The sequence below is a fragment of the Dipteris shenzhenensis genome, chromosome 11 (genome assembly GCF_047967505.1).
Source record: "Dipteris shenzhenensis isolate YYH24624 ecotype China chromosome 11, Dip_SZ_1.0, whole genome shotgun sequence".
NCBI lineage: Eukaryota > Viridiplantae > Streptophyta > Polypodiopsida > Gleicheniales > Dipteridaceae > Dipteris > Dipteris shenzhenensis.
The window spans coordinates 36,042,216-36,067,312 of record NC_141606.1 but is presented as its reverse complement, the minus strand read 5'-3'; the positions used below and the strand labels follow the sequence as shown (position 1 = coordinate 36,067,312).

Genomic DNA, 25,097 nt, shown 5'->3' with positions numbered 1-25,097 from the left:
AAACTGAGCATGATTATTGAGGTCTCTGATGATGATGAGTTGGTGGTTGCTCCTGAGATCCTTGATGTAACTCATGAGGAGATAGGAACTTCAAGGTGCAAGCTCCCTCAGTTCTTTGTTTCTCTATTGTGTCGTGTGCAGATTTTGTCAAGTGCATAGGCCACCCCAGTTGAACCCTACAATGAGGCAGTAGGATTATCCTTATTATTTGAGGATGCATTTGGTGGTATAGCATTCCCTGAGTACCATGTGATCCAAGGGTTTGCTGCAGTACTTGATTTTGTACTGTAGTGTGCTTTCTCCTGTGCAATAGGTGAAAGATACATATTTAGACAGGTGGCCATAACCTTCTCATGCAGTTTAACTAGACGAGGAGACATGATTTGTTAGTTGTTGAATTCCTTCTATCTATTGTGTTCCTACAGCACTGTATTTTATACTTTTATATACCTGTTGTGGATGGTTGTCAAATGCTACTCTATGGATATCTTATGCGCTAGGTTCTTATTTTTTTGGCCATGCATCACTGGATGTTATCATTGCTTGCGGTTATGAATGTAGATGTCATTCAGATTTTAGACTTTCTCTTTACTCCTTGTTGTGCATCCGGAATCCAAGCTGACCATTTCAGGTCATTTTCTTTGTTTTGGAGCAGCTCCCAAGGCCTTCCAACTAGGTGGAACATAAAATAGGAAAAGGGGAGGAAAAACTTGTGGAGTGTATTATATCATTGAATTCCACACTTTAGTATGTATAAGACATTTTTTGATAGCCCATGTACTAGTTGTCTGAAGCTGCACAAATTTATTCTTTTGTTTCCTCGGAGAACAACTCCTCCTAATGCAGTTCTAAAGACCCTTTATGGAAGAAACTAGATGTCAATGCTAGGCATGCCTGACTATGCCCATCACTTTTGAGACTCTAATGCAACTAAGCTTGTACGCTTAGGGCAATGGATGGATACTACGATTGACATAAAATACATGTATATGTATGTAGTACAAGTCAGTATGCATATCTGGATTGGCTTGCTTATGTCCAGCAGTTTGGATTTGAAAAAGTTGTCAGAATATAGTCCTCTCATCCTGGAGATGATGATGATTAATATTGGATTCTTGTGCAGATGAGCATGTGCCTTTTTGTTTTGGATTGAGCATGTGAGATGATTCTAGCTTTTGTTACTTGTTTATTAGGAGATGATTTGAAGAATTTACAAAAAAGACAGGCGGTTTTAGAAGGAACAATATTATAGGTTACCCGTTGAAGAGACTTATGTTAACTTTTCTCATTTGGCATGTAATGGGTCTAAAGTCTCTGTGTTTCCATGTTCTTAATTTGATATATCAGTATTTGTCAGGCAAAAGATGATGATTTTTCAGGGATGAATGATCGTTGTTTACGAGATGAGCTAATGACTCTGTTAGTTGCGGTACGTGCAACTCCCACCAACTCTATATGATGGGAAAGCTCTTTCAACATTGTAAAGATTTACAGTATTGTGATATATTCTCGCAACTTTGCTAGTTCATTGTGTTTTCCTTGAGGGTTAAATGTCAGATACCTTTGTTTTTCAATGGCAACTTGTATTTTTGGTGGAACTGATACAAAAATGGGGTAGAAAATCGGGATGGAAAGCTCAACGTTGACACCTCATGGAGTACAAAGTTTAGTGAAAGTCAATCATATAGGACCTCATAGTGTATTTACTATATATATTTTTTCTTTGTGAACATCTGACTAAGCAGTTCTGGCAAATTGTGCCATTTTATGGATTGAGTTTGGGGCTTGGAGTTTTCATTGAATGTCTGGATATCTCTCTGTGCCACTTCTTTGCTGATTATGTTATATCTTGCTTCACGATTTGAAGTGCACCCTTCTATCCTACCTATATGCTAACTTGTGGTGAGCCATTCTAAGGGGTGATGTCCATAACATGTTTTGGAGTGAGTATTTCCTAGACAAATTGAAACTGGTTAAAGTTTGTTCTTGTTAGAATTATTATTATAATTCAGCAGTGACCAATGTAATGTAATAAGTAGGTTAGGGGCACTTTTCCCTCATTTAGAGGTTTTTCCCCCTAACCACAGTTAGTTCACTACCTACGATTAGTGAAGGATAAGGTTTTGTCACTTAGACAAAACCCATCCCACTACTTGTATCAGTCACTTCTTCTATTGCAAACACTACGTTCAGCTCTCTTGCTTCCTGTTCTGTGACTCTCTTGGTTTCTAACATTTGGTATCAGAGCAGACATTGCTTCCCAGACCTACACCTTGCTCCTAGCTTCCTTGCCCGCAAGTTCCCTGCTCATCGTCCGTACAGTCCATCTGTACAATTTGTACGGACTGATTTCGTACAACTCGTACACTCGTCGTACACCTCATGTCCATCCGTACCTGCGTTGCCATTTCGTACCGTCGCACCTGCATCGTACCTTCGTTGTACAACTGTCGTACAACAGTACGGTTAGCGTACTGTCTGCATTTCGCACGTGCGAACCATACATCACGTCGTCCGTACCATTGATTAGCTCGTCAGGCGTCCGTACATCTGTACGTAGGCATCAGTACACAGGTGTGCGTACATCCATACACAAGCGTCCGTATTGCGTGTCACCATTCCGTACCTGACTGCGCTGGGTGTCCGTCCGTACTCTGTACAGCTGCCATCCATACAGGTTCATCCATACAGGTTGCAGGTCCGTACAGTGTAGAGCGTGTCCCTTTTGTGCAAGCTCTGTCCTTGCAGGTACTCTTGCAATTTTGTTTTTTTGGCTGGCATTGTTTGCAGACAGCCATTGTTTGGCTAAGATCTTGCAAGAATTTGGGGCATTCCATATTTGTGGACAGACATTGCATTTGGGTTGCAGGTTGTCCAAAATTTGGGACTTTTGCAATCACACTGCAATTTTGCAGTGAAATTTGGGGCTTTTGCAGGCAGAGTGCAATTCGTGCAACATTTGGGGCTTTCAGACCATTTGCCCTCTTTTGTATGCAATCTCCCACAAGAAATTGGGGCTTTTGTTGCAATTTTGCAGGTAAAAGAGCAATTTGGAAGTTTGCAGACAGTTTTGGACTCAGTACGAGTCAAATTGCAGACTTTTGCCACCTTTTGCAGATTCTATTTGCAGATTTTTGGGCATTGAGCATAGCATTGTGGTGCATTTTGAGCCTTTCACAGGCTGTGACAGTATTTGTCACTGTGGGCATATTTTTCTTTGCAGATTTTACTTGTGCATTTCATATCCCAGGAAGGGATTTTACTTGTTCAGTTTGCTGTATTTCTGAGTTTATCTGGCAAAAATGGCACAGAACAACTCAAATGAGGTGTTCGGGGTTCTCACACAGGAGGATAAGTTGGATGGCACCAACTGCTCCTTGTGGAGTTTCATGGTTCGCAATATCTTAGTTGGTAGAAATCTTTGGGATTATGTCAATGGAGATGAAGAAAGACTAGATACAACGCCTATACCTATCACTCCTACAGCTGGAGGCAAGGGTAGAGGTACAAATACAGCACAGGTAATTGGAGCAACGGCTCTAGGAGCTCCCACAGTAGAGCAGAAAAGATGGGACTCTAGAGATGCACAATCTCTTTCAGTAATGTCTCTTTCTGTCAAGAGGTTCATTATACCTCATATTCGGTCATACAAGACATCTATGGCAGCTTGGGTAATATTGGAGAGTATGTTTGCAGCAAGAAACGATGCGAGAGTTTCCTTTTTGAAGCGAGAACTTTCCCATACACATATGGAGGAGGGAGATTCCATGAATTCTCACCTCACAAAGCTTCAGGATCTCAAGGAACAATTGCTGAACATTGGATTCAAAGATGATCTCCACCACTCTGAACTCTCTTCCTAAGTCCTATCTCGGTTTTCACACCTCGCTGAATTTGTCATTGAGGGGGGGCAGCAATCCTCTCTCCTTTCACGAGTTGGTAGGACTTCTGTTGTAGGAGGAACAAACACGCAAAAATATGGCAACCCGGGTTGGCGAGCATGCTATGCTCTCTAAGTTCAAGCCCAAGGGTAAAGGGCAGCATAAGCCACATGCCCATCAGCCCACACATAAGCATAAAGCTGATTCTGGATAGTCTTCTTATAAGGCACAGGGTGATACAAACAAGTAGAAAAAGAAGGGCATTTGTCATTATTGCAAGAAGCCAAGTCATTATATTGGAGAGTGCAAGAAGCGCATAGCCAAAGAAAAGAAAAGGGATTCCGGTATGGCTGTATCAGATGCATCAGGTCCACATTGCCATGATGGAGGAGATGTTGTAGCCAACTTGGTTGAAGAGCACTATGCCTTTTTGACTTGCACTTCAGATTTTTTAGTGGGTAGTTCAGATACTACAGCCACTAATGATGATGACTCATATGCTTTTTTGACTTGTAGTTACGATCCTTCAAAGGATGAATGCTCTCTCAGTGTTGATGAGACACTACATACTTGGTATTTTGATAGTGGTGCTTCAAAGCACATCACTTTCAAGAAAATTTGTTTGTAACTTTGCATTCTTCACCCACCAAGAAGAAGGTAACTTGTGCAAATAATTCTTCTCATTTAGTGTGTGGAGTGGGAGACATTATTCTCACATCCACTGATGGCATAGATTTCAGAATATCAGATGTAGTCTATGTGCCAGGTATAAAGAAGAATTTGCTTTCAGTGTCCTCACTCAATAGAGGAGGATTTCAGGTTGTTTTTGATGATGACAAGTGTGCAATCAGAGACAAAGAAAATGAATATGCTTTGAGGTTGTGTGGCACTTTGTATCGGGGTCTTTTTCAGCTTGATTTATATGAAAAAAGATCCCATCTTGCATTATCAGTTAGCACTCCCACTGCTGCGATGCACAATGCGGAGTTATGGCATGCCAGGTATGGGCACATGAGCTATGGCAGCTTAATGACACTTCAGAGGCATGATATGGTTGATGCATTACCGCCTTTGGAGTCGCCTTCTCCTCATGCATGTGAAGGTTGCATTCTTTGCAAAATGCATAGGCTTCCCTTCAAGAAGGATGGTGCAGTGAAAGCTACAAGAAAATTGCAGCTTATTCACAGTGATGTCTGCGGTCCCATGAGGACACCTACTTTTGGGAGTTATCTCTATTTTGTTACATTCATAGATGACTTTACGAACTACACTTGGGTTTATGGTCTCAAGGCAAAATCAGAAGTGTTTATGCATTTCAAACACTTTGTGGCTATGGTTGAAAATGAGACAGGGCTCAAGGTGCAGACACTTCGCACAGATCGAGGGGGGGAGTACATGTCTCATGAATTTGAGACATTTCTGAAAGAAAAAGGCATTATGCATCAGCTTACAGTGAGGCTTACACCTCAACAGAATGGCAAAGTTGAGGGGAAGAATCGCACCACCATGGAAATGGATAGATGCATGCTCACAAGTAAGAAGTTGCCTCACAGGTTTTGGCTGGAAGGCCTCATGTGTGCCAACTATATTTTAAATTGGGCTCCTACAAAGGCTTTGAAGACAATCACTCCCTATGAGGCATGGCATGGGAGAAAGCCTTCAGTGGACCACTTCAGAGTTTTTGGTTGTGTTGCATATGCCCACGTGCCTGTGGAGTTTAGACACAAGTTGTCAGATAAGGCACTAAAATGCATTTTTGTGGGATATAGTTTACAAAGCAAAGGCTATCGTCTCTACAATCTTGCTACACGCAAGATTTTTGTCAGTAGAGATGTCATATTCTCTGAAAATTCTGCACATACAAATGCTGAATTTCAGATTCCGGCCTCTTCAAATGATGTGTTTGAGGGGATGCTTCCTATAGCATTTGGTTCCCCCGCTGAAAATCAGAATTTACAGCAAGCTCCGCCAGCTCCACAAGTACAGATTCAGCCCCCAGCTGAATTGGTACAACCTCAGGGTGTGGATGAAGTTGTCAGGCAAGAAATTCAAGAGATACACGCAGCCAAAACAGTCCCGCATTGGCTGCTTCAGACTCTCAGGGAGAGTAGGCTTGAAGCTCCATTGCTTGGTAGAACTCGTAGTGCAGTAAGACACATGGAGGGAGCTCATTCAGTTGAATCAGCTTATGGAGGTACTCTTCTTGATGAGGAGGAGCTTGAGACATTTGAAGAAGCAAAAGATAATGTGCATTGGATGAATGCCATGCACGATGAGTTGTAGTCCATTAATAAAAATCAGACTTGGGATGTTGTAGATTTGCCACCAGGTAAAAATGCCATAGGTACACGATGGGTTTTCAAAGTCAAAAGAAAGCCAGATGGGTCCGTTGATTGGTACAAGGCAAGGCTGGTTGCAAAAGGATATGCTCAGAAAAAGGGCATAGATTATGAGGAGACTTTTGCTCCTACATCCAGGATGACAACCATCAGGTCAGTTATAGCCATGGCTGCAAATTTTGGATGGAATGTTCATCAGTTGGACATTAAAACAGCTTTCCTTAATGGAGACTTGTTGGACAACCTCCGGGATTTCAAATTTCAGAAAATGCACTTCAGGTATGCAAGATGAATAAAGCTTTGTATGGGCTGAAACAAGCCCCACGTGCATGGTATACCAAAATTGATGCCTTTTTGACCAGCAAGGGGCTGCACAATAGTCCAACTGAGAGTACCCTTTACATCAAGAAGGATGGGGGGGATATTCTGGTCATCATTCCTTATGTAGATGACATGCTGCCCACCGGATCAAATGAGGAAGTAATTGCAGATTTCAAGGCCCAATTGAAAGCTACATTTGATATGTCAGACTTGGGCTTGTTACATTTCTTTTTGGGGATCCAGTTTATTCAAGAGAAACGTGGCATTGTTATGTCTCAGTCCAAGTATGTTCAAAAGCTCTTGGATAGATTCAACATGCATGATTGCAAGCCTATGTCCACTCCCATGGAGCCGGGGCTGAAGCTTACAATGTCTGATGCGGGTGAATCAATTGATGTCACACTCTATAGTCAGGCTGTTGGATGCCTCATTTATCTCTGCAATACACGACTTGATATTCAGTTTTCAGTTTCTCAGGTTAGCAGGTATATGCACAGCCCAAAGATTATGCATTGGCAGGCTGTAAAACGCATCTTCCGTTACTTGCAAGGTACAAAGTCTTTTGGCTTGATGTTTCCCAAGGGGGGTGACTTGCAGATGCATGCTTACAGTGACTCAGATTGGGCTGGAGACTATGATACTAGGCAGTCCACCAGTGGGAATTGTTTCTTTCTAGGACATGCTTGCATTTCTTGGTTGAGCAAGAAACAGTCTACAGTGGCTACCTCCTCATGTAAACTGAGTACAGGGCAGCTTTCACATCGACAGTTGAATGTGTTTGGCTGCATCGTTTATTTGCAAAATAAGTAAGTATATGGTTCCATACATGAGAAATTAAGAAAGAATTGTATATTCCTTTGAGAAATATACAAGCATGGTTGGTGTCAAAAATTATCGCTCGGACTTTTCTGCTCGTAGGTTTTGGCTCGGAAAGTGTGCACATCCGAGCAAGCATTCAGGATGCTATCTACTCTGTATGGTATTAGAATTCATGCTTCTTTTAGTGAGTTATGTTGCATTACCTCAAACACAGAGGGCCTTTTCTTTGCTAATCCTCCCAGCCACGAATTCTACTAAAGAGCTCATCGTGAGTCGTGATGCTCTCTGCCCAAAAGCTCCTTTTCTTTTAGCTCCCTCTCGAATCCTCCCTCCTAGCCCACTGCATGCCATGTGGACTTCTAGATGCTAAGTATCCTTCTACAGGACCTTAGTCTTTACCCCTTCTTGGCATCCCTCTCTAATGCTAGGCTCCACTTATGCCTAGCCATACTTAATTACATCCACTGTTGTAGTGTCAAGCCCTCCTGGTTTCCCGCCTCGTCATATTTGCACTAGACGATTCCGAGAATATGGTTGACGTAACATTCCCCTTTCCCTCAAGAATGGTTTACGTCCTCGAAAACAAAATTGGAAAACCTCATCCGGAGATTGCTTACCTTTTCCCATGTTGAACTCTCTTCAGATCTATCTTTCCACTTAACCAGACATTCTTGCCATATATTGTGTCACGCCCTTTTTTCTTGTCTATCTAAAATTCTTTCTGGTTCATGTGGTAAAGATGTAGGTTCAATGAGTTTAAGTAGGACTTCATTTCCAATGAGATTATCATCATCTCCTAACTTTCTTTTTAGCCTACTAACATGAAAAACTGGATGTACTCTACATCCCTCAGGTAAGGCTAATTTGTAAGCAAGTTCTCCAATCCTCTTAAGTATTGTGAATGGTCCACAATACCTAGGAGACAACTTCGGACATTTATCTGTCTTTAAAGATTCTGAAGATTCAGGTACCTTAAGGTAGACTCTCATTTACTTTAAACTCCAACTTTCTACGGTGGGGGTTTACATAACTTTGTGCTCTATCTTGAGCTCTTCTTATGCTATCTTTAGCTAACTTAAGCGTTCGATTCATATCGTCAAGAAAGTCTTTGGCCGCTTGAACCTTCTCTTTTTCGAGTCCCACTGTCATTGGGGCTCTTGGTTGAAATCCATACATCATCATGAATGGACTAAAACTTGTAGCTGAATATTTGGCACTGTTATATGCAAATTCTAATATGGGTAGATACTGTTTCCAATTAGTTTACCGTTTACTTACATATGCTCGAAGCATATCCTCAATGATCTGATTGACCCTTTCAGTTTGACCTTCACTCTGTGGATGATCCGCGGTGCTCATATTCAATGAGGTTTCTAATCTCTTAAACATAGCCCTCTAAAAATGGCTGTTAAATTTGCTATCCCGGTGTCACTAACAGTACCGGTTGGTAGACCATATAATCTATAGATATGCTCCACAAATAGCCTGGCTAATTCTAGAGTTTTAACATCTTGATTAACAGGAATGATATGAGCCATCTTGGTCAACCGATTCACAATTACCTACACAGAGTTATGCCCCCTCTGTGTCCTAGGTAATCCCACAATGAAATCCATGGAGATACTTTCCCATTTGCGAGAGGGAATCTCCAATGGGTATAGGAGACCTCCTACCTTAAGGCGTTCAATCTTATTGACCTGACATTTTTGGCTCTTCAATACATAATCTTGGACGCCCTTATCTATTCCAGGCCAAAAGAATTGTCTTTTCAGAAGCACATATGTCTTTCGAATTCGAGGGTGTCCAGCACTCAGACTATCATGACATTCAAAAAGAATTTGGCACCTTATGTCATTATGATTCTATCCTTGTAGAGTAGGTAGCCATCTTCAATAGTATATTTTTTCCACTTGAGTCCTTTATCACCAACTTGTGGTGTGTCGCCATTTCCATGTGACTTCTCAGTGAAAGCCTCTCGATTAGTTGGATCCCTATTCCTAATCGCTTTCCATATTTCAGAGAAGTGAGGATCAAACTCACATTTCCCCTTTAAGGACTCTAATCAATCGATAAGCCTGTATAGAAGTCAATAAATGCAAAGGCCTAGAGGATATGCTTGTATTTGAAGACTGAAGGTGCCAATCTTGAAGCCTGTCTCTGACATTCAATGTCGGAATCAGAGCCAGAGGGAGTAAGAGATCAGCAATATCTTTCCAAATAGGTCTATGATGCATCCCCAGATTATATTGTCGACATGCTACTCGCAAAAGTGAGAATATTTCCCTGCATATCTACCACGTCATCAATGAGCCGGATACCCATTTTCATAAGATTGTAAGCTCTGATGGGTTGTTGAACAGCAAGGGGAGAGGAAAACACAGCACTCCAATGAATACTTTCCATTCTCAGTGAGGAAGCTATAGAAGCAGGATGGGGAGACCATTTGATGTGAGAGAGTACTTGCTTCCAGTCCTGAATCAAGGAATTAGAAAATGGACAACCAGTGATTTTACCTTGAAATTTGCCAAGTACTACTTCCGATGGATCAACTAGCCAATGTCCATAAGCATGTGTGCTCATCTGTCCACATGAAATTGCCAACATAATAGACCAGGGCTGCTCTTGTTGAAAAAATGTCTTGAGCATAGTGATCTTTCTTGCCAACACATGAAATTGGATGTTTATTATATTCAAACCACCATGCATTCTTGGTGAGCAATGCAAGTCCATTTTGAGCAACCGTAAAGCTTTTGTATGAAGCTAAGTTTTCCAAAAAATCTCCATGGCTTGAGACATAAAGGAAGTGAGATCTCGAGATGACCAATGTAATAGAGGAAGGTAGAACTGGACATAAGCTAGAACAATAGACTGAACAATTCGAAGCCGTACATGCAGAGGCCAAGTGGAGATCTTCCAATATTCTAATTTGACCTGAATTTTGTTTGACACCCACGACATTTGTTGCTTACTGCTAATTTTCCAGCCAATAGGATAGCCCAAATGTCTTACTATGTTTTCAGGATAAATAATCTGGCCTGGCCACAGGATAGCATGCCAGTCACAATGCTTGAGAGGCAAGAGTTTTGATTTTTGAAAATTGATTTTAAGACCAGCTGCCAACCCAAAATCTGAAAGGGTATCCATCAAGAGGCGAATCTCCAAAGGACTATTCTTCGGCATGAAGAATGAATCATTTGCATAGGCCTGTGCAATGAAAGGTCGTGAACCGAAAATCTGAAGCCCCTCTAGCTGTCCAGTATCAACCATGTGATCCATATAAAGAAGCAAAGGATGTGAAGCGATGGCATAAAGCAAAGCACTGAGAGGGCATCCCTGTCGAACTGAACGTTCGAGAGTCCAAGACTCAGACAAATGATTCCCTATAAAGCATTGTGCAGTGGAATCTGAGTAAAGCCAATATATGACATTAACTAGCTTTGGCCCAAAACCAAGTTTTAACATGATTTGAGAGACATAATCCCATTGGACTATATCAAATGCCTTCGCCACATCCATTTGCATGACCAACACATCTTGATCTGAATATTTTGCATATTCCATTGCGATGAGAGTGTTAGAGATATTGTCATGTATGTGCCGTCTTGGAACAAAACCATATTGCTTGGGATGAAGTCCATCATGAAGGATGTCCTTTATCCGATGTACCAACATTTTGGCAATCAGTTTGTATATAACCGGCATCAAAGTGATGGGCCTCCAGTCATCCATAGACTCACATAGAGGTTTTTTGGGCACAAGCTTAACTAGACCATGCTTCCAAGCTGAGGGAAGATGTTGATGCTGCCAGGCTACATTTATAAACTGCAGAATTGGACCCTTCAATTCAGGCCAAAAGGCTTCAAAAAATTGAACCGTCAGACCATCCTAGCCAGGGGATTTATGTTTGCCCAAATGCCTAAGAGCTTCATCAAATTCGACATTTGAAAAAGACATTTCCAGCATTGAGGCTTTTTGGAAGGAGACAATAGGAGAAACAAGCTCAGTAAATTTGTTACGAACTGAAACAACCTGAGGTGTAGAAGAAGATGGGTGAGAAAAAAGTAGCTGAAAATGATCCAAACATTGTTTTTCTAGCTGAGATAGAGTCTGGGTCCAAAGGCCATCTGGTTTCCTGACCCTCATGATAGATTGGCTTTGTCTATGTGCATGTAAGTTCCAAAAAAAAAGATTTCGAGGAACAGCCCTTATCTAGGATAGGTTTAGCTCTGGCCCTGGTCTGCCATTTGGACAGCTTGCGTTTATGATTTTGCCCATTGGATATGCTGTCTGGTTTCTGCCATGTACCATCTTCCATATTCCTTAATGACATTTTGAATACGATGTATGAAAGAATTCCAAGCAAAGTCCAGATCCTCCTGAGCATGGGATAGCAATGGCCTGCAAGCCAGTTTGATCATATGCTGGAATTTTTCATGAGAGAGATACAATTGATTGACCTGTAAATTTCTGACTGAAGAGAGCTGCAAGTCATTCAGAGGCATACCAAAAGAAAGGGTGAGCCAAAGTGGAGTATGATCAGATAATTGTTGTGAATAATCAGTCCACATTTGACATGTATAGTCATCATATTGCTGAGCATGAATGAGATAATATCTGTCAAGCCTGGCCCAATATTCTGTAAAAGCATTATGATGATATGTATATCCGATAACTGATGGGTGAGTTGCTGTCCATAAATCTGCAAATTGTAGTGATGATGTCATATGTTCCCATTGCTGGATTGCAGAGGGCAGCATATGGGATTTATGTGTGGTATTGTCCTTCCAGTGAGGCGAATTGTTGAAATCACCACAAAGTAGAGCATTTGAAGACCACGGATATTGCCTGATGGAGTTCCACATTTGAGGTCTGAAAACTGAATTTTGAGAGGCATAGAAAGATCCTATTTCAAAAATCTCTCCATTAATCATACATTGGATAATCATCCATCGTCCACCATGATCATTATATGCTATCCAGGGTTGCAAATCATGTCTGGCTAAAATGCACAGCCCAGAGAATTGTTCAGATCCTGAATAAAATATATCATATCCAGAAAAAAACCCATGCTGGCCAGCAAAAAAATGCTGATTATGCTCTTGCAGACACACAACATCCGGATGAGTTGTATTTATATATTGCCATAGAAGCCTCCATTTATTCTGGTTGCAGAGGCCCTGTATATTATAGGAAAAACATTTAAGAGAAGCACGCATGAAAATATATACAAGAGATGATCGGTCCTCCAAAAGAAAGGGAGGCTTCAAGCCTCTGCCATTGCCACAGGGTCTTGCTGACCCTCAGCATCCAATTCCGTGATAATATCATCTTCTTCACAAAGGGGAAGACCCTTCTTGACTGCATTAACCCATGCCTTTGAGATGGGGTAGAAGATTGTCATGGAGAAGGAGCAGAGGCATCCCAATTACGAGATTGGAGAGGTCTTTGTTTGAGAGGCACCGTCTTCTTTGCAGTCTGCCATCCATCATGAGAAGATGAGTTATTTTCCCTTAACTTGCTTTTTCCTTTATCCTTATTTTGAGCTGAAGTGGCCTGGCTCTCTGTATGAACAGATGGCTTTGCTCCTTTAGCTTCTATCTTTTCCACATATGTCTTCTGACCTCCTTTATTAGATGGCAGAGGAATTGCTGCTAGAGGAGGTGGATGAAGGATAGAGGGACACTCTGAAGCGAGATGCCCAAACTTGTGACAAAAAAAACAAGCTCCAGCAAAAATGCCTCATTTTAAAGTGAAATATTTTTTTCCCAAATTAACACCCTCAATCTCAACTGCAATAGAGGAGGGGGTTGGTCTATCAGTATCCCATAATATGCAAAAACGATTTTTATTACATGTGGGACGAGGGGGACAGATCACTTGTCCCAATGTCATAGCTAAACCTGGAAGCTCTGTTCTCATGTAATCTGGAAAATCAACCACTTCAACCCATACAGGGCAATGATGCTTGATGAGGTTCTGATAGTCCTTATTAGGGGACCAGGGCATGATATGCACCATTTGTCGACCAAAAAATAAAGGGGACATTTCCAGCATTTTTTGTTTTGTCAAGGCATCCAAAAGATGAAGTTCATAAAATCCCCGGGAGGCAAAATAGACTCCTTCTACATAGCATCCACCTAGGAGAGAATTCACCCATTGTCCCACATCATTAGCAGAGGGAATTTTGCCTGGGAAAAAGATGATAACTGCAGTTTGAGAGAGCTTCTTCAAAGGATGCACAAGAGAAGGCAGCTTCATTCTGTAAGTGAGTTCCGGAGTAGGTTGAATCCATTCCCTTCTACTTTGTTGAAAATCATCATTCAACATATCAAACACATAGGAAGCATCTTCAGAAGAAGGAGCTATGAGGGGAGAGGTTTCCCTTGATTGTCTTTTGGGTTCAGGAGAGAGTGGTCTCTTGACATATTACTTGTTGGCTTCTGCCATGGGGGCTAGGGGATTCAACAGATATCAAACGAAGAGAAGGAGATAGGGCTGAATCACTGTACGGACGAAAGAAGAAGCTGACAGAGCTGTACGGAAGGGACGCTGAACTGAGGCACTGCACAGACGTACGGAAAAGCTGACAGAAACTATACGGAAGGATTGATAGGTTGCAGGAAAGGATTGACAGAAACTGTACGGAAAAGCTGACAGAAACTGTACGGGATGTCTGACGGACTGTACGGTAAGTTTGACGATTGTACGAAAAATTTGACGGAGATAGTACGGACAGACTCTACGGACCTACGGTAGAAATACTGAAGGATTGGAACGGGCGTGCAGGGGGGAAGGGAGCTTTGACGCGAATGTAAGGAAACCCTGGCGTACGGGAACCGTACGACCGTCGTACAGAAGTACGGACGACGCTGAACAGCGTTTGCAGCCTCACGACTCTGAACAGCGTATGCAGCCTCACGACTCTCCTCGCGCCTCACCACACACACACACACTTTTTTTTTTTTTTTGGTAAATCCATGATCATATTATCAGCAAAATTTACATGAGGGTCTCAAAAAAGCAGAGAGCCTCAACAGGAAATCAAAAGCCTCCACACACACACACACACCACACACACACACACACACATACACACATACTTTTTTTTTAATAGTAAAAACTTTTGATTGATTATATTACAAGAGTAGCGACCTCAAAATGAGGTAGCCGAAATTACATCAGCTGAAAATCTCAGTGTTTGCTAGATATACATCATGATCTATGTAGCGCGTCTGCAAGCAATCAAAGAAAGATTGGTGCAGAGAACGCTTAAAAAAGCCAAACAAGGAAAATATAGGATCACTAAAGACTTTACAGTTCCTGTCTGTCCATAAAGTCTAGAGTGCCCAATAGCGAAACCAAACCAAGAAAAGATGAAACTCCGGTTTGGATGGATGTAAACCAAAGAGCTAGAAAGACTTTCCAAAAGGAACAGTCGGGAATTTTGCTCGTAGGTGCTGCTGAAGAAGATCAATGAACTCACTAGAACATGGAAAAAACCAGAATAGATGAGGCACAGTCTCCTGAGAACTCAAACATCTGTGGCAACGAGGAGGAGCAATGTGCCTATGAGCTAACATCTGTCCAGATGGAAAAATGCCCAAAAGCACTCACCAGAAGAAAACCTATTGCTGAAGAGGAGTTTTGTAGGCCCAAAGCTACTGTAATCTCTTTCTCCACCACTTGGCTGGGTGATGTATTCGCCAAATATAATTGCCTTTCTCTGAAACCCAAGGTTGAGGCAAAATGATTTTATACAATGCAGGCACCGTAATCGTGATAGCCTCAAAGGGCGAGAAGATGACCGTGGAGAAGTCAAAGTCCAATCCTCCAACCTATCCTGAAGTTTCAAAGGAGGAATCGGAACAAAAGGCAAAAGCATATATGCAATTTGTTGCTACAAAGCACGATAATGAGAGCCCAAGCCATACCAGAGAAAAAGGTAGCATAGAGCCATCATCATGAATAACATTAGCAACAAAAGTGATGCCCTTAAAAGAAACAAAGTAGGAACGGCGAGGTTCCTGTAAAGCCAGTGGAGACTGAAAAGCTGTCGACCAGTTCAGCTCGCAAAGAATTACCCAGCAAAGACTGTTGACCATGCCATTCTAGATGAGAGAGGACATGCTTCCTCTCAAGAAGCAAACTGGAGACCAAAGGGCAGCCAGGCAAAGTGTCATCGATGCGACCAAATAAGAAATCCCAGTAATTGATTTGCCAGTGACCAAAAGCAGAAATATTGATATGTGTGACGAGAGATCTAATCATAAGAGCCCAAGGCTGATCACCTTGCAGAAATTGCAGCAACATTTTCCTACTGTGAGCAAGGATGTGCACTTGGATATTTGTGATGTTGAAACCACCATGCATCTTAGGAGAACAAAAATGATGCACTAAAAGCAACTTGAGACTCTTTCTGCCATGTTTGGAACGCCAGAAGATTTCCATTATGGTAGACATGAAAGAAGCAAGATCTGCCTTGGTGAACAGGACCAATGGAAAATAAAATTTAATATAAGCCACAAGGATGGACTGCACTATTCAAAGCAAAGGCCAGGTTGCCAATTTCCAATACTCTAGCTTTTTGCGAAGCTTGACCATCACCCAATCAGTTTGTTGACAACGTGTGAGACCCCACCCCAAAGGGTAACCAAGATGACAAACAAGCAGCTTAGACTTTTGAAAATTTACATGAAGACAAGCTGCCAAACCATAAACAGAGAGAGCTTGCATCAAAGTCGAAAGATCATTCTACGTATTCTTCGGGGTAAAGAAAGAATCATCAGCATAGGCTTGAGCAACCATGCTGCGATTCCAAACCATGAAGGGAGCGTGTAGCCACAAGATGATCAATATATTGCAGCATAGGATGGGTAGCAATGGCATACAATAAAGCACTAAGGGGACACCCCTAACGGACCGAACAACGAAGAGTCCACTCATCAAAGAGATCTCCAGAAAGAATGCAAGCTGCATTGCTGTCCCTGTAAAGCTAGTAAATAATCTGCTGCATTTTTGTTCTAAACCCCAAAGCTCGCATTGTTTGTGAGATGAATTCCCATTGAACTGTATCAAAGGCTTTTGCAATATCCACTTGTAAGAGTAGAACATCTTGTTGCACGTATTTGGCATATTCAATCCCAATATGAGCATTGGCAATATTATCTGTGATATGCCTACGGGTAATGAAGCCATATTGCGAAGGATACAACCATTTTGGCTATGATCTTGTAAATGACTGGCATGAGCGTTATTGGTCTCCAATCAGTGAGCGAATCATACAGTTGCTTTTTTGGAAGGAGCTTAACAAGTCCGTTTTTCCATGACATAGGCATTTGTTGAATTTCCCATGCTGAATTAACCATTTGCAGCAAAGTAGGCTTGAGGATATCCTAGAAAGCAAGAAAAAATTCCACAGTGAGACCATCCCATCCTGGAGATTTCCATTTGCCACAAGATAATAGCATCTAACAAATCTCTTTCAGTGAAAGGAATTTCCAATTCCAAAGCCTGAGCATCAGAGAGAATGGGATGGACATGCTGCAAAAGAAGTTGGCGGGCAGACACCACCTGAGGAGAAAGAATGTCCACATGCTCAAAATGAGATGAAAAGTGTTGCACACAAAAAGCAGCAAGCTCTGAGCGAGATGAGGACCAAGAACCATGAGGCATCCTGATCCGACAAATATTAGCAGCCTGTATTTTGTAATGCAAACTTTTAAAGAATTTCTTGGAAGAGCAACCTTTTAACCTTTATCCAAAAAGGCTCTTTGCAGAGATGAGGTTTCCCATTTAGCAAGCTTTCTTTGATCATTCGATTGGAGACAAAATTTGGCTTGACATAATAGCATGCTTTCTTCTGAAAACAAAGGCCGAAGATGACTGAGTTCAATCAAACTTTGGCGAGTGTATTTGGCATGCTTCACGGTCTCTCGTGTGGCATGCATGTAGGATTTACCATAATCTCGAATAACTGCTTGCATTCTTGCAGCAAAAGCCTGCCATGCATAATCCAGATCAATGTGCATTTGATGAGAAAGAGGCTGAATGGCAATAGAAACCATGGCTTTAAAATCAGCATGGTCAAGGTAACCATTATTTATCAGCAAAAGGCGTTGCAAGCCAATCTATCATCTAGAAATTCATGCAATGAGAGCCTCAGCCAAAGAGGTGCATGATCAGAATATGTGAAAGCATGGTCAATTCAAGGCTGACAAGTGAAGGCATCAGAATGTTGTGGATCAACCTGATACCATCTGTCCAAGCGTGCCTGATATGAAGATTGAGCATTATGCTGAAAGGTATAGCCCGTAAGCATGGGCTGCAATTCCTTCCAGAGATCAACCCGAGACAACTAAAGCAAAAAATCAGACCATGCCTGCATTTCAGAAGCCAACATGTGTAAAGCCAGTGGAGACTGAAAAACTGTCGACCAGTGAATGCTTTCAGCTTGCAAAGAATTACCTAGCACGCGCGGACACACACACTTTTTTTTGGGTAATATCCAATGCAGTATATTTATATGCTCATAAATTTACATGATGGGAGGTCTCCGAAATGGAGAGTATCCCAAAGATCAGAAACATAAAAAGAAAAGCTCTATGCAAGAAGCATCCATATCACCCTCATGGCAAGCATCATATAAGGATTGCCGTAATGAGGCTCGAAAAGATTCATATGACTTGTGAATCTGCCGACGCAAGTATGCCAAATTATGCTCACTCCAGATTGTCCAAAGAGCCCAATATCTCACCCAAGAGAGAAATAGTGAGTATTGAGACAAAGACCTCATAAATCTGCCAAAGAGCCAGAAATGTTTCCTAAATCTGTGACTCGGGAAATGGAGCGGAAGATAATCTGAAATTCTCTTGAGGAGGATCCTAGAACACGGGCAATGCCAAAGCAAATGAAGAACACTCTCTGAAGGAGCCTGATATCTTAAACATGTGGATGGTGCAATGCGACGTTTAGCAAGTGTGACCCCCCACTGACAATGTGCTTGTCATACATCTCCAAAGAAAAAGTCTTTGTTTCAATGGCATTTTACACTTCCATAACATCCCGAGATTCTTCCGCCACCATGAGAGGGGCTTCCTTATATGCCACAGAGAATTAGCATATTGCTGAATCCATGGAGCAGGCTGAAGAAGCCTGTAGGCTTTGATGGAGGTTAAGGCAGGAAGAGGAACAGGATGAGTGCATGTAGAAGAGGGTTGCAATTGCCAATCCGTAAGCGTGTCTGTGTCAGCCACAGGAGGAACAGGTAGAAAAGGATGTAATAAATCAGCAATTTTCTTCCATATAGACCTATGATGCATTCCCAATGCATAGGAAGCAGTGGCCTAAGGAAAAGATAAGACATAGCCCTGATCATCTACCACATCATGTATGTATCTAATTCCCAATTTCATGAGATTGTATGCCCGAACAGGTTCCTGTAAAGCGAGTGAATACTTTCTTTCCTCATTGAGTTTGTCCCCGAGCAATTATCAGGAGCCCATTTGACCTTAGAAAGTACTTGTTTCCAGTCAAGTATCAGAGCAGTAGAGAAAGGACAGCCAGGTATCTTCCCTACAAATCTCCCAATGATCAGTAATCCAAAGACCATAAGCACAAGTCCTCATGTTGACACACATGGATGCTAGCATACAAGTCCATGGCTGTTGCGCACACACACACACACACACTTTTTTTTAGTAATATCCAGTGCTATATGCTCATAAATTTACAAGATGGGAAGTCTCCAAAATGGAGTGTATCCTAAAGATCAGAAACATAAAAAGAAAAACTCTATGCAAGAAGCATCTATATCACCCTCATGGCAGGCATCATATAAGGATTGCCGCAATGAGGCTCGGAAAGATTCATATGACTTGTGAATCTGCAGACCCCAGTATGCCAAATTATGCTCACTCCACACACACACACACACACATGCACACACACACTTTTTTTTTTGGTGAAATCATTGATTGATTATATTATATGAGTAGTAAGCTCAAAGAAAGGTTCTACAATTACATCAACTGAAAATTTCAGTATATGCCAAAAAGACCTCATGATCTATGCAGCGGGTCTGCAAGCAATCAAAGAAAGATTGCTACAGAGAACGCCTAAAAAAGCCAAACAGAGAGAAAGTAGGATCACCAAAGACTTTACAATTCCTATATGCCCATAAAGTCCATAGTGCCCAGTAGCGAACCCAAACGAAGAAAAGATGAAACTCCGGTCTGGATGGATGAAACCCAAATAGCCAGAAGAACTTCCCAAACGGAACAGATGGGAATCTCGCTCGCATGTGCTGTCGAAGCAGATCAAAAAACTCACGAGAGCACGGACAATGCCAAAACAAGTGAGGCACAGTCAGAAGCAGAATGCCAATGGCAAAGTGCAGGAGCAATGTGTCAATGAGCTAATAGCTGTCCAGATGGAAACACTCCCAAAAGAACTCGCCAAAAGAAAACATGTTGTCGAAGCGGTACTTTATAGGCCTAAAGTTGCTGTAATCTTTTCCTCCACCACTTGGTTGGGCGATGCATTCGCCAAACAGAATCACCTCTCTTTGAAACCCAAGGTTGAGGCAAAAGGATTTTATACAATGCAGGTACAGTAATCTGAGATATCCTCAAAGGATGAGAAGAGGACCCTGGAGAAGTCAAAGTGCGATCTTCTAGTCGGTCCTGGAGTTCCAAAGGAGGAATCGGAACAAAGGGCGAGAGCATAGAAGTAATTTGTCGCCACAAAGGACGATAATGAGAGCCTAATCCATATGTAGTAGCTGCTAGAGAAAAGGGGAGCACAGTACCAGCATCATCTATAACATCAGCAACCGAGGTGATGCCTTTAAACGAGACAAAGTAGGAACGTCGAGGTTCTTGTAAAGCCAAGGGAGGCTGAAAGACTTTCGACCAGTGAATGCTTTCAGCTCTCAAAGAATTCCCAAGCAAAGATTGCTGTCCATTCCATTCCAGATGAGAAAGAACATGCTTCCAGTCAAGAAGCAAGCGGGAGACAAAAGGGCATCTAGGCAAAGTGCCATCAGTGCAGCCAAAAAAGAAATCCCAGTGATCGAGTTGCCAATGACCAAACGCAAAAATACTGATATGAGTGACCAGAGTCCTAATCATAAGAGCCCAAGGCTGATCACCTTGCAGAAATTGCAGCAACATTTTCCCCCTGTGGGCAAGAATATGCACATGAATATCCGTGATGTTCAATCCACCATGCATCTTGGGAGAACAAATGTGATGCATCGAAAGCAGCCTGAGACTTTTTTTGCCATGTTTGGATCGCCAGAAGAGTTCCATAAAGACAGACATGAAAGATGTAAGATCTGCCTTAGTGAACATGATCAATGGCAAGTAAAATTGAATATATGCCACAAGGATGGACTGCACTATGCGAAGACGAACGTGCAGAGGCCAGGTTGCCAGTTTCCAATACTCAAGCTTTTTCCGAAAGCTTAGCCAAAACCCAATCAGTTTGTTGTCGGCGAGTGAGTTCCCACCCCAAAGGGTAACCAAGATGACGAACAAACTGAGTGGGTGGAATGATATCCCCGGGCCATAATAGACTATGCCAGTCTTTGGAATGCAAAGGGAGCAGCTTAGACTTCTGAAAATTAACATGAAGACCAGCTGCCAAACCATAAATAGAGAGGGCCTGCATCAAGGCACCAAGATCATGGAGCGTATTCTTCGGGGTAAAGAAAGAATCATCAGCATAAGCTTGAGCAACCATGCTGCGATTAGCATCCAATTCCAAGCCATGAAGTGATCGTGTAGCCACAAGATGATCAATATATTGCAGCATAGGATGAGTAGCAATGGCATACAGTAAAGCACTGAGAGGGCATCCCTGGCGGACCGAACAACAAAGAGTCCACTCATCAGAGATATCCCCAGAGATAATGCAAGCCGCATTGCTATCTCTGTAAAGCTAGTAAATAACCTACTGCATTTTTTGTTCAAACCCCAAAGCTCGCATAGTTTGCGAGATGAAATCCCATTGAACTGTGTCAAAGGATTTTGCAATATCTACCTGCAAGAGTAGAACATCCTGCTGCGTGTATTTGGCATATTCAATCCCAATATAAGCATTGCCAATGTTATCTGTGATATGGCGACGTGGAACAAAGCCATATTGGGAGGGATGCAACCCATCATGCAAATAGCCTTTAATCCGATCAACCACCATTTTGGCAATGATCTTGTAAATGACTGGCATGAGTGTGATTGGCCTCCAATCACCCAGTGAATCACATAGCTGCTTTTTTGGAATCAGCTTGAGAAGACCCTTTTTCCATGACAAAGGCATCTGCTGATATTGCCATGCTGTATTTACCATTTGCAGCAAGGTGAATTTAAGAAGATCCCAGAATGCAAGAAAAAATTCAACAGTGAGACCATCCCATCCTGGAGATTTCCATGTGCCACAGGGTCTCAGTGCATCAGACAATTCCCTTTCAGTGAAGGGATGTTCAAGTTCCAAAGCTTGAGCATCAGTCAAAATTGGATGGATATGCTGCAAAAGAAGCTGACGTGCAGACACGACCCGAGGAGAAAGAGTATCCAGATGCCAAAAATGAGTGGAGAAGTGCTGCGCACATAAATCAGCAAGCTCTGAACGAGATGTTGACCAAGAACCATCAGGCATCCGGATCCGACAGATATTGGCAGCTTGTCTTTTGTAGTGTAAACTCTTAAAAAATTGCTTGGAAGAGCAGCCTTTATCCAAAAATGCCCGTTGTCTGGATCGAGTTTCCCATTTAGCAAGCTTTCTGCGATCATTAGATTGAAGAGGGAATTGAGCCTGACATAAGAGCATGCTTTCCTCTGAAGACAAAGGGCGAAGATGAGCAAGCTTAGTCAAACTCTGACATGTAAATTTGGCATGTGCTACAGTCTCCCTTGTGGCTTGCATATAGGATTTGCCATAATCTCGAATAATTGCTTGCATCCGAGCAACAAAAGCCTACCAGGCATAATCCAAACCAATGCGTATCTGACGAGAGAGAGGCTGAATAGTATCAGAGACCAAGGCTTTAAAGTCAGCATGCTCCAGATAACTAATATTAGGCAGCAAAAGCCTTCGGCAAGGCAATCTGTCAGGGGAAATTCATGCAAGGAAAACCTCAACCAAAGAGGAGCATGATCCGAATGCGTGAAAGCATGATCAACCCAAATCTGACAAGTAAACGCGTCACAATGCTATGGATCAATCTGATACCATCTGTCCAAGCGTGCCCGATAAGAAGATTGAGCATTATGCTGAAAGGTATAACCCGGAAGCATGGACTGTAATTCCTTTCAGAGATCAACCAGGCGCAACTGAAGCAAAAAATCAGACCATGCCTGTGTTTCAAAAGCCAACATATGAGAGTGGCCTGAGGTGTTGTCACCCGATTGAGGGGCATTATTAAAGTCACCACAAATGAAGGCATGTTGTCGCCATGGATAAGTATGCATGGCAGCCCAGATCAAAGCTCTATCACGAGAAGACTGGGGGGCATAAACCGATGCAAATTCAAAAATTTCCCCTTGAACAAGGCATTGAACAATAATCCATCTACCATGGCGATCATTGAGAGCCACAACAGGTTGAAGGTCGTGCTTTATCAAAAAAGCCACACCAGAAAAGGAGTGCTCTCCAGCATAGAAGATATCATAACCAGCAAAATGGCCTATTTGACCAGCATACATATGCTGATTATGCTCTTGCAAAGCAATTATATCAAGCTACAATTGCCTGATATACATCCAGACCAGTTTCCATTTGCGACCATCACACATTCCCTGTACATTGAGAGTAACACACTTCCGATGATCAAGCATATTTACAGTTATGGGACAGGTATGTACAGCAACTAACGGGCTGTCTACATCTGCATTTCCACCTCAATGTCCGGGCCTCTGCCCTGGGATGAAGCATCAGCCTGAGAAGAGGACAAAAGTGCAGCAACTTCTTCTTCAAGAAACAAAGTCCGATTTGGAGTCACAGCAGCCCAGGTCAAGCCAACACCAGAGTTTTCAGCAGGTGTTTTCCCATGAGAGGATGCACCACTCCAAGTCTGAGAAGGCAAAGGTCGCCTGGGGGAGATCACTTTGCGGGGAGTTTGCCATCCATCAGTCAAATTCTTTTCCCCCTTCCCCTGAGGTGGAGAGGACAAAGGCACAGGAAAAGAAGCATTACCATGTGAGACAGTCGGGGCTTTGCCTTTGTCTTGAACAGAGAAAAACTGTTTGACCTCTTTGTTTTGTGAATCTGCCGACCCAAGTATGCCAAATTATGCTCACTCCAGATTGTCCAAAGAGCCCAATGTCTCACCCAAGAGAGAAATAGTGAGTATTGAGACAAAGACCTCATAAATCTGCCAAATAGCCAAAAATGTTTCCCAAATCTGTGACTCGGGAAACGGAGCCGAAGATGATCTGAAATTCTTCCGAGGAGGTTCCTAGAACACGGGCAGTGCCAAAGCAAATGAGGGACAGTCTCTGAAGGAGCCTGACATCTTAAACATGTGGATGGTGCAATGCGATGTTTGGCAAGTGCGACTCCCACTGACAATGTACCTGTCATGCATCTCCAAAGAAAAAGTCTTTGTTTCAAAGGCATTTTACACTTCCATAATATCGTGAGATTCTTCCGCCACCATGAGAGGGGCTTCCTGATATGCCACAGAGTATTAGCATATTGTTGAATCCATGGAGCAGGCTGAAGAAGCTTGTATGCTTTGATGGAGGTCAAGGCAGGCAGAGAAACATGATGAGAGCATGTAGTAGAGGGTTGCAATTGCCAATCCAATAGCCTGTCTGTGTCAGCCATAGGGGGAACAGGTAGAAAATGATGTAACAAATCAGCAATTTTCTTGCATATCGACCTATGGTGCATTCCCAATGCGTAGGAAGCAGTGGCCTGAGGAAAAGATAAAACATAGCCCTGATTATCTACCACATCATGTATGTATCTAATTCCCAATTTCATGAGATTGTATGCCCGAACAGGTTCCTGTAAAGCGAGTGGAATGTCAAAGATGGCACTCCAATGAATACTTTCTTTCCTCATTGAGTTTGTCCCCGAGCAATTGTCAGGAGCCCATTTGACCTTAGAAAGTACTTGTTTCCAGTCAAGTATCAGAGCAGTAGAGAAAGGATAGCCAGGTATCTTTCCTACAAATCTCCCAATGACAACCTCCCAATGATCAGTAGTCCAATGTCCATATGCAGAAGTCCTCATGTTGACACACATGGATGCTATCATACAAGTCCATGGTTGTTGTTGGCAGGAAAAAGTATGGAGCATAGTCGCCTTCCTTGCAAGTACATGATATCTTATATTGAGGATATTAAGTCCACCATGCATCCTAGGAGAGCACACCATTTCCATCTTCATCAGTCTCAATGCTTTCACAGCAGTTTTTGTCCTCCATAATATCTCCATAGCTTGAGACATAAAGGCTGAAATATCTCTGGAGGACCAATGCAACGATGGCAAAAAGAACTGGACATAGGACATTACAATGGATTGTACTATTCTGAGCCTCACATGAAGTGGCCAAGTAGAAATTTTTCAGTATTCCAGTTTATGTTGAAGTCTTTGGAAGATCCATTTTAACTGCTGCTTCCTGGTGATATGCCATCCTATAGGATATCCCAAATGCCTGACTACATCTTTGGAATGCACCACCTGACCTGGCCAGAGAATAGAATGCCAGTCACATTGTTTCAGGGGAAGCAAT

At 42.4% G+C, this 25,097-nt stretch overlaps 1 protein-coding gene across 3 annotated transcripts in view; it reads left to right on the top strand.

Annotated features, from left to right (window-relative positions):
- LOC147896965 (uncharacterized) overlaps positions 1-25,097 on the top strand; it is an 84,702-nt gene that overhangs the window by 42,941 nt on the left and 16,664 nt on the right. For all 3 annotated transcript variants that reach the window (XM_087381791.1, XM_087381792.1, XM_087381793.1), the window contains one exon: positions 1,358-1,429. In XM_087381791.1, the coding sequence (XP_087237917.1) occupies positions 1,358-1,429 (72 nt within the window). The remainder of the gene's footprint in view (positions 1-1,357; positions 1,430-25,097) is intronic.